Source organism: Micrasema longulum, unplaced genomic scaffold (assembly GCF_059751315.1).
Source record: "Micrasema longulum isolate JH-2025_06_02 unplaced genomic scaffold, ASM5975131v1 h1tg000037l, whole genome shotgun sequence".
Classification (NCBI taxonomy): Eukaryota; Metazoa; Arthropoda; class Insecta; order Trichoptera; family Brachycentridae; genus Micrasema; species Micrasema longulum.
In genome coordinates this window covers 1,613,696-1,623,824 of record NW_028277244.1, presented here as the reverse complement: position 1 = coordinate 1,623,824, position 10,129 = coordinate 1,613,696, and the positions used below count along the sequence as shown (strand labels likewise).

The window sequence follows — 10,129 nt, the reverse complement described above, 5'->3', positions numbered from 1 at the left end:
CCCTGTTTTTAAAACTGTCTGAATATTTGTTATTTATTTTGGTTTCTTTAAGTTAGTCTTCTTTGTTTATTCTCAAATGTAATTTAAAAAAAAAGTATATTGTTAAGTGTCCTCGGCATGGGAAACCCCAGTGAGGTCACTTTATTTTTATTATTAATTATAGTTTGTAAGCAAAAAAATATTAATAAATAAATAAATATGAATTGGCTTAGTGAGTCCTATAAATAAATCAATGGAACTTAAAATTATTTGTTCTTAATGTACTATGAACATAGGTAGTTTTGTGGTGCATCATAAATGTAAATACTAAGTAAATGAGAACCATACCTTCATGGGTTCGATCCGGTCGCCATGTTTTTCAAGTAATAGGAGAGCTGTATCTATATCTGGTAGTGTAGCCAGAGGATTTTTAGAAACATTACTTAAAGAACCATTAGAAAGGTTATCTTGGGATGGATTTACTAACATTCGTATTAAAATAACATAGACATCTTGATACTTTTTACTCTCTTTTGACCTCTCACTCACTGAATCACAATATTTTATGGCACGCTCGATATCCCCTGAAAGAAAAATAGACATTGATAAAATAAAAATTTGTGAGAATATTCATATTTTTATTAAAATAAATAAAACAACTTTGTTTTTAAACACTATTTTTTTTCCACCGACCGGTTTTAAAGGTAAACAAGCTTCTTTCTCAAGGTTAACTTAACTAATGAATACTTTCCAATTTTATTTTATGTTGTCAGTATGCTGCTAATGAAACAAATATTTTTTTTTGAAAGAGTGGTAATATGAGCTGCATACGTTCGAAACCAGACAGGAGTGGACTAAAATATATACTATTTATTTGGTTATTTATTATTTTTTTCTTTTTATGAATCACTTTTTTGATTTCTAAGATTTCCAAGTTGTCTAATTTTAATATTTTATTTTCAACGTGAAGTACTTTCAATCCAGTGTCTCCAGGGAAATTATTATTATTTTTTATCAGATGCTTTGCAAATTCAGAAAAATGATTAGTATTTACGCACCTTAAGTTATTATTTGGCAGCGTACTGATAACATAATATATAATAGGAAAGAATTCATTAGTTAAGTAAACCCTGAGAAAGAAGCTTGTTTAGCTTTGAAACCGGTCGGCGGAAATTAAAAATAAATAAATTAGTGGTTAAGCACAAAGTTGTTTTATTTATTTTACTATAATAAATAACCACAAAGCTAGTGCTTCAAATATAACATTTACACATTTTATTTTTTTGTGTAATCTTTATTTAATAAAATACACACATTATTACAATATTAATACATTATAAAACGAAAACAAAGTATTAAAACATATTTTGTCCTGAAAAAACTATTAAATAATATAAAGTTTATATTTGAAGTACTAACTTTGTGGTTATTCATTATAATTAAATAAATAAAACAACTTTGTTTTTAACCACTAATTTTTATTTTTCACCGACCGGTTTCAAAGCAAACAAGCTTCTTTGTCAAGGTTTACGTAACTAATGAATTGATTCCTTTTTTTATTTTTATCATGTTCACTTAATACTACACGTGGACCCAATAAATCAATTAGTTTTTTTCCTTACACGGGTGGTAATTTGATATCATTATTTTCGAAGTAAGACAGGAGAGGACTAAAAGAAATATTGTTTATTTGGTTATTAATTATTGTTTTCTTATTATGAATCGCTTTTTTAATTTCTAAGTTGTCTAATTTTAATATTTTATTCTCAACATAAAGTAACATCCAGTGTCTTTTTTGAAGTTATAATTATTTTCTATCAGATGATTTGCGAATTCAGAAAAAATATTATTATTTAAGCATCTTAGGTGTTCTTTTACTCTAATATTAAAGTTTTTTTTAGTTTTTCCAATGTAGATTGAATCGCAATCGTTACAATTTAATTCCATAAATATAATAAATCTGGAATATACCAATTTATATAAACAATATTTATAACATATATTTTACAAAACTATATAAATAAATATGTAACCACCTAAAACATGAACATAGATTGACAAAGCTTGTTCATGGGCGTCCAACTTTCCAAGCACTATAGCTCTCTCTTCAAAAAGGGAATCGGGTGGAAAGTGTATTAAGATTGTTTCGGGTGTGTAATAATTAGACTTCTCTAGGAAAGCTAAAAATTTGGTTTTCAAATTCTTCATTTGTTCATCAGTGTATGTTCCTTTCTGATCCATCACCTTTTCCCTTAACATTCTTACAAGAGCATTGTGAAAGAATGAGTTAGTATCTTTCCAAACATGAATAACGTGTTCAAGGTATGGAATGACCAGAGTCTCATGTTCCCTCAGTAAGAAGTCGAGGACTTTGGCTCTCGGTAGTTTTTCCACTTCCGCAACATCTTCGGTGAATATTTTCAACCCTTCTTCAGGATGCTCAGTAAGTAACCAGTTGGAGAATTGAAATATGAGATTTAAATGCTCACCACCTGAAAACATTTAAGTTAAAAGTTAAGATTAGTTCAAGAGGTGTGAAAATTTTGCTGTTCACACAAAAGACATGAATTGAAGAAAATTATGCGGAGATTCAAATTATGTTTTACCGATGATAGTTGCTGTAATACTGTCAAAAATGTCGAAAAGAAAGACAAGAACACACTGCATAATAATAAAAAAAACATCACCAATGTATAAAAAGCCACCAAAATTAGAACTTTAAAAGCCAATAATATAAAAAATGTATTTTTAATATGTATACTATGTTTACTGATCATTAGAAAATCAGAATTGAGTTTTTAATTACAATTATTAAAATAAATATTGTTTAATTGATTTACTAAAATTTAATTTATCATACAATAAGGGGTATAAAATTTGAGAAAGTAACATAAATGTTGATTATAAATTACAAACCTAAATGTTGTAGGTAACTTTTTGTTTTGTGATAACCTTTAAGACTAGAATCTTGAAGCTTAGACTGATCTTTCAATAATTGCAATGCTTTAGTATGTTGCTCTTTAGTCTGATATAGAATAATCAGTTCACTGGTCTTCCCATACTGCAGTAACACTTGCTCGGCTTCTTCTAATTTGCAATTATTAAGCCTTAATAGAGGGGCAACAAATGCATCATTTGTCTGCAAATTTAAGAAATGCATTAAATATTAATCAAAAGTAAAATATTAATTTCCTCGATACTCTTAAACTTTTACGCACCATATATTATATAAACATACCATCCAGAATTCTGAGACAAAATAAACTTTTTGACAAAGAAAACCACAGAACTAATTATGGTCCTTACTATTCTTTACACTGAATTCTCAGGTTTGCTAATAATAATTTGATTCAAGATTATTTTGATAGCTAATAATTGTCTTCCTGCATGCTTTTATTAAACAAATCCCAATACCTATAAACAAATACATTATTGTTAATGTATATCCCTTCAAAAAATTAGTTAAGGATTTTCCTTAGTGGGGGGGATTTGAGTAGGAAACTCCTTGATGATTTTCCGAATGTTTAAGTTTACTGTTTACCATATTGAAGTGCCATACATATGGATTTTTTATAATTCTGATCCTATATTTGTGGTGATATACTCATGTGTCTGTGTCAACTAATTGCTAGTCCCATCTCAACGCAGAACTTTTAGTCCCATGGAGTTGGGACTTATGTCTCAAGTAATGTACAATAAACTTATGTATGTAAATAAATCTAATACTGTATATTATTTTAACCTAATGAATATTTTTACATACCCACAGTAAATTTCCATATGTTAAAAATGCCTATTTGGCATAAATAAATGAATACAATGAAAACTATGTTTGAAATTATTCTTTAAATATCCATGATACAATGTAATAGATAAAAAAAAACAAACCTCGAGATAACAATATGTATCATCTGATCCCATGTAAGTTGGATTCTTTCAGATGTTTTGGCTACTTTTATAGTAACCATCTTCAGAAAATGGGAACATCAGAATGAAACCAACCTTCAAGGGATCACCCAAAAAAGACGATACATATTGATAATGGTGACCATGAAAATCTACACACCTGGAGATAACACTTCAGTAAGGTAGTGTCGATAATTTCTAGTAAGATATTATTTCTTTTAATAATTGCATCCTTTTCACCCTGATCATTGCTTTTTCCTATTTCACCGTTTTTTGTTTGTACATTATACCTCACTTCAGTTAAATACTCTATTAATGCCAGTATTCCACTGTCCCCATCTTGACTCGGAGGCTTTGTCGCAGTTTGATCTTCACCAAATTTTTGAGAAAGTTCAGGGAATAATTTTATGACTTTGGAAGGGTCTGTGTCTAACTGTATGAAAATTTTCATAGAATCTGAGAACTTTTTGTTCTCAAATAAATCAAAAGCATAAAGCGTTTGAATAGAATTTATTTTTTGGTTTTTTTCTTCATCCGATTCGTCAGATATATTCTGAAAATTAAATTCATATACTTTATATTATTTTCTGATGTTCGATAAATCAATATCACATTTTAAAAATATAAAATTACCGTTAAATTTATTGCTAGTTCAAAATGTTTATCTTTGAGTAACATCTGTCGTTGTTTAGTTATGTCCACAGCATCAATTCTCCATATTTGACCCACTGAAGCTATGTATAAAATTCCACGCCGACATCTTTTGAACAGAACAAAAAGCTCATTATATTCTAAAATGGACAAACTTGTTTCAAAAGTAATTATTTATTTGAAAATGACAATGTGACAAATAAATTTATATGCCAATGTATACCGATTCTATACCCTGAATTTTAAGACTGATGACCTCCTTTCATGTTTGACACAAACTAACACTGATACATTGCGATTGATGTGCCAACTAAGGGGCGGATATAAGAATGAAAATATGAAATAAAAAGCACAACACATAATTAGTTTTGTTACTTTTGCATTTCAATCTTTTCCACAGATTTTTCTTACAGTAAAACTACAATTATCCGGATTAATGTGTGCCAGACATTATCTGGATATGCAGAAATCCGGATAGTTGGATTAATCATTAAATTGAGGCAATGATTTAAAAGAAAACGCAAAATTTACTCTTCACGTTTTTATTGCTTTTGAAATAACACAGCGAATTGGAATCACATTAAAAATTTACTTATTGTTATTGCTTTGATGAAGAAACTCGTTTAAGAGTAGCGAGGTCCCGCATATTCATTTATTTTATTTTTTATTTCCTGATAATGACCCGGATATATGACAATCCGGATGACTGGAGTTCGGGCAAACTGAGTTCAACTGTATTCTTATAATTCACATCATACATTAATATTTTCCTCTCATAATTACATATCCAGCACATATTAGGTTTATTAGAAAATGTATTATACTTAAAATATACTAAAGATTTTGGCTACGATAATTAAAAATTCAGTTATACATACTTGCATAATAATCTTGCTTTGTTGAGCTCAGCGAGAGTCTGTATAAACATATTTGGTTCAATAGTCTGAACAATAATTTGATCAGATAGTAATCCTAGAATGTACGGACTGTCCCATGCTAAAAGTAAAAAATATTTACCTGAACAATGACTTTTTTTTTTCTTTAAATGTACATCCGTTCAGTTCGGTGCCATATAGTGATGTTTATCAAACAAACAAATTAAGAGAAATGGATGTTTCAGATTCCACTAATCATATAAATAGAGGAATTAAATTTCAATTATCAGTTGTTTTACTTTTTTTTTTTAACACCGATAAGGGATTTTACATGGATGATTATACAAGAATAACATTTAGGTTTATAAATATAAATAAAAAAATAAGAAACACAAGCGAAAAAACTAAATTATTAATTAAGCTCCCAATCCATTCTTTTTAAGGATATACAACTTGGTTATCAGCAGATCTAGATCATTTTTACCGTATTGATTTGCAAGCAATTGAATAATTACAAGAATTTATTAGAGATATTGCTTTTTGGGAAACATTGATTTTTCATTTGTTCTTTTAGGTTTATTTTTTGTTTCTTAAATTAAAATATTTATGCCGTGTATTTTTATTGTGTAACATAAAACTGATAAAATCATGTATACCCACGCACAGGTTACGCCTATTTGGCTTTTTTTCTTATTATTTTATTCCGTTTTATGTTATGCAATATTTTGGGTTGAATCAGGTTGTGGTCCCGTGGCTAGTGTTGCGGACTCACAGATCAGAGGTCCGAGGTTTAAACCTCCCTCTACCACAACTTGATTTCCTTCTTCTAATAGTGAGTTATTTACATCTCGTTGAAAATGGCCACCAAAAATTGAAATATTTAGGTAAATTATAAGAACGCTATTATTTTTCTTAAATGGGAGAAAAAATTTGCAATAAATATAATCACTTTTTTTTAAAAAAACATTCTAGTATCTCTAACAACTAATATTCTAAATAATAGTGAATTGATAAAAACTAAAATTCAATATTTATTTTTATTTTGATTTAGAAAAACAACAGAAATTATACTTGTATTATTTATTTATTAACAGACATTGTCCATTTATGCAATTCATATGGTATTGATATTACAATATAAAAATAGTTGAAAACATTTAAAAAAAGAAAAAAACCATTGACAAACATAAGGGACATCGAGAAAAGATCTGGACTATTTATTTAGTGCTAGTTTAAATCGTTGTAAACTTAAACCAAAAAAGTCCAGATCTTTTCTTGAATTAAATAGGTACGAAAAGCATGTCCAAAAATATTTCACAAATATAAATAATTATAGTAGAATGTTACACACTAAGCAGAAAATACAAAAGATAATACAAGAAAAGAAAGGAAGAGAACTGCATAAAAGGAAAGGAAGGGAGACTTTCGCAATAATTGACACAATTTGGAATTCACTTTTGATAAGTTACGTAAAAGCAGTAACAAGTTAATCATACACAGATAAACATCTCATTTTTACAGTTTTTTTAAAAAAAATTTTGAAGTTATAAAATTTGGTGTTAAATGTATTAAAATGGAAACAGAGTATATTAAACTTGGATGTACATAAATATTATATTTCTTAGAAAATAATGCTTACCAGCTCCTGCCAACGGTTCTTTCCACTTGAGCACAGTTTTGGTAAGTAAAGATGGTTGCTTTTCATCAACTATAAATGAAGTTTGATCTCGTCCTAACATAAAGGATGTATCTGCTATTTTGGTAATACAAGGCTCCAGTGAACGAGAACTGTTAGTCAAAAATTGTTCTAAAGCAACTCCCGTAAGCTATTGAAAGAAAAACATAAATAATTAAATTGTCCATTTAAAGTATTTATTTTATACAGGTATACATATTGAGAAATAATAACTTACTTAATATCTGTGTACAGAGTTAAAACAAAGAAATGAAATTATCAACAAATCATAGGTTCGCACCACGCTCTACAGTATCTTAATTACCATATTCTAGAGTGGTTATATATGGCAAGTTAAAAATACCTCTAACTTTGAGTAAATACTAATTAAATCATAAGAACTAAATTTTATTATTTAAAAAAAAAAGAAAGTAAATTTGTTGAGGTCCGGTGGATAGTGTCGTGGATTCCAGATTAGGTTGGACGTACGAACCTCGCTTTACCTGAACTTGGTACCCATTTACTGACATGGCTAATTACGACTACAGAAAATGGTCCCAAAATTTAAAAGTTTGGGTAAATCATAAGAAAAAAATTATTAATTTAATTACAATTACAAATAATAAAGAAATTATAATCGAAATTACTTACATCATACAATGTATATTCCTCTTTAAAGCCTACACAGATTGTACTCACTCCCCATGTAATTACTTTTGGAATGTCTCCTAAATTAATATCTGGCGCTAGCTGCTTAAACTCTCCATTTTTCCAATAATAAAGTTGAAGCTTCCGTTTAACCGCCACACACAAACGAATAACTGTCGTCTCCACACCAGTTACTAGTAATGTACTCTGGAATAATATTTTTTTCTTGTTAAATATATTTATGAAAGAGATTAAATCTAAAGCCCGTATTCAAAGACGAAACTTAAGGTGATGTAAATACATTCTGTCTTCACTTTCAAGTTAATCTTTGCGTATAAGTTTAGATTGTACTTTCCACACCTTAAGTTCTGTCTCTGAATATAGGAATGAAAGTCTTATGATTAATATTTGAATAATAAGGAAGTTGACCAAAAAATCGCAATTTGAAGCTACCTAGTTGTAGTAACTACTTTGTGACAAGTAAACGAATAAATAAATTTCAACAGAAGCGATGAACCACTTTGAGAAGGAATTACAAAAGTATAGCAATCTACAGAGCTTATGGCTTGTCATTGGCTGGTTTCTGCCAATGAAATTGTAACGTCCATCTAGTGTTTATTTTTTTATTTATTCATATTTTTTCTCTTACAAACTGTAATTAATAATAAAAATAATATGACCTCACTGGGGTAACCTGTGCCGAGGACACTTAACAATAGACTTCTTTTTTTTAAAATTTTTTACATTTGAGAGTAAACAAAGTAGACTAACTTAATAAACAGATATAATTAACAAAATGTTCAGACAGCTTTAAACACTACATATTTATGTTTATAATTAATTTATGTATATCTATATGATTTATATTGCAAAACACACAATGAAAGAACAAAAACCTAACATACGCTATACACTTGTGGAGCAGTTGATTCAATATTGGTTTAGGTGAATGAGACAATCCATTTTTCTTCTACCTAGCTCCACTATCCATATTTTTATTGCCCTTTTGAACATTTTCTCATTAATACCTGTTTTAATAGATAGTGGAAGTAGGTTATAGATTTTACTTTAATAATACTCAAAATCCCTTTGGAACTACATATTTCTTAAATTCTTCCATCTGTTGATTTTTGTCAGACCGTAAATGGTACTTATAATATGTATTTTAAAATACCTTTTACGGGGTTCATTCTGTTTTATATCTAGTTTTACTCGCAGTTCTTTTTTCATTGTGTACGGTTTTATTTATTTGCCGTTTTTATTGTTTTCATCATTATTGTCAACTAATTATGATAATTTTTTTACATTTGGTTTTAATTAAAACAAATACAAATCTTACCTTATTATCTAATGCAAATAAAGTAGCACCTTTGGTTTGTGATAATGTTTGTACAACGGGAAAGTTTATAATGTTAATATCATGTACAACCAGTAAATTATCCGAAAGACAAAGAAGTAAATTACGTTCTGAAAAATAAAAACATATTACTTGTATACGTAACTATTTTCCAAATAATGGATTTTAAATGAAACACAATTGATGTCTACCTGGAACAACTTCAATTTGTTGAATTGGTTTTTTACAAAATGTCTTGTGGTACCTTAGAACTTGGACCTTATATCGCGGACCTTCTGTACTTGGAGTAACCGAATACATAAACAGGTGCCCCTGCCGCGTTCCGACCAAAAGGTTTTCATCTGCAAATGGAAAACAACAAATTAATCCCGAGAAATCTAAAGAAAAACAAACTAAAATTTTAAAACACAGAGAATGAGTCACCGTATGCGGCTATTGATTCTATTTGTTCGGTCAATTTGAGCATTGGCGAAACTTCGTACGCTTCGTGCATGATTATTTTTGTTTATACAATTTATTTGATTTAAAATGGTACTTTGCGAAGGGATAGTTGTTCTCTCATTTCACTAAAAGTACGATAAATAATTATCAATACAGCGACCCTACCACTACACCCACTACAAATGTCAGTCTGACAGTTGTTTATGGTTAATGCGTAGATTAAGTCTAGTCTTTAGTTGATGGCTTACAAATTGAAGGCTAAATAGTGATAGCATTAAACAGACTAGAGAATTGCATGCAAGTAGATACTGAAAAAAGTTTATTTTGTTGACAAGAGATGTCGTCGATGGTATTAAATTGTCCGTATGTACCCCAATAATTTTAAATCTATCTTTTATTATAAGTAGATTTCCATCATACATTAAAAATAATTAGGTAACTCTATGATAATACTTTAGGGGAGTTGAAAAAATATAAATTATACTTTTGTAACATGTCGAAATCTATTAATTAACAAATGTGTGATTTACGAATGTGAAAAGTAAAAAGAAAAGACATGTGAAAAGAAAAAGAGAAAGTGTTTTATTTTAATTATAT

The 10,129-nt window shown here is 28.8% G+C and overlaps 1 protein-coding gene across 1 annotated transcript; it reads right to left on the bottom strand.

Moving 5' to 3' along the window:
• Positions 1-291: 291 nt before the first annotated feature.
• On the bottom strand, positions 292-9,763 carry Vps39 (vacuolar protein sorting 39). Its single transcript, XM_088226074.1, has 11 exons — positions 9,515-9,763; positions 9,283-9,432; positions 9,074-9,201; positions 7,738-7,941; positions 7,051-7,237; positions 5,415-5,532; positions 4,519-4,645; positions 4,046-4,438; positions 2,896-3,118; positions 2,016-2,471; positions 292-563 (listed from the first exon to the last, which is right to left on the bottom strand). The coding sequence occupies exons 1-11, from the start codon at positions 9,582-9,584 to the stop codon at positions 307-309; spliced, it is 2,313 nt and encodes a 770-aa protein (XP_088082200.1). The 5' UTR covers positions 9,585-9,763; the 3' UTR covers positions 292-306.
• Positions 9,764-10,129: the final 366 nt, after the last annotated feature.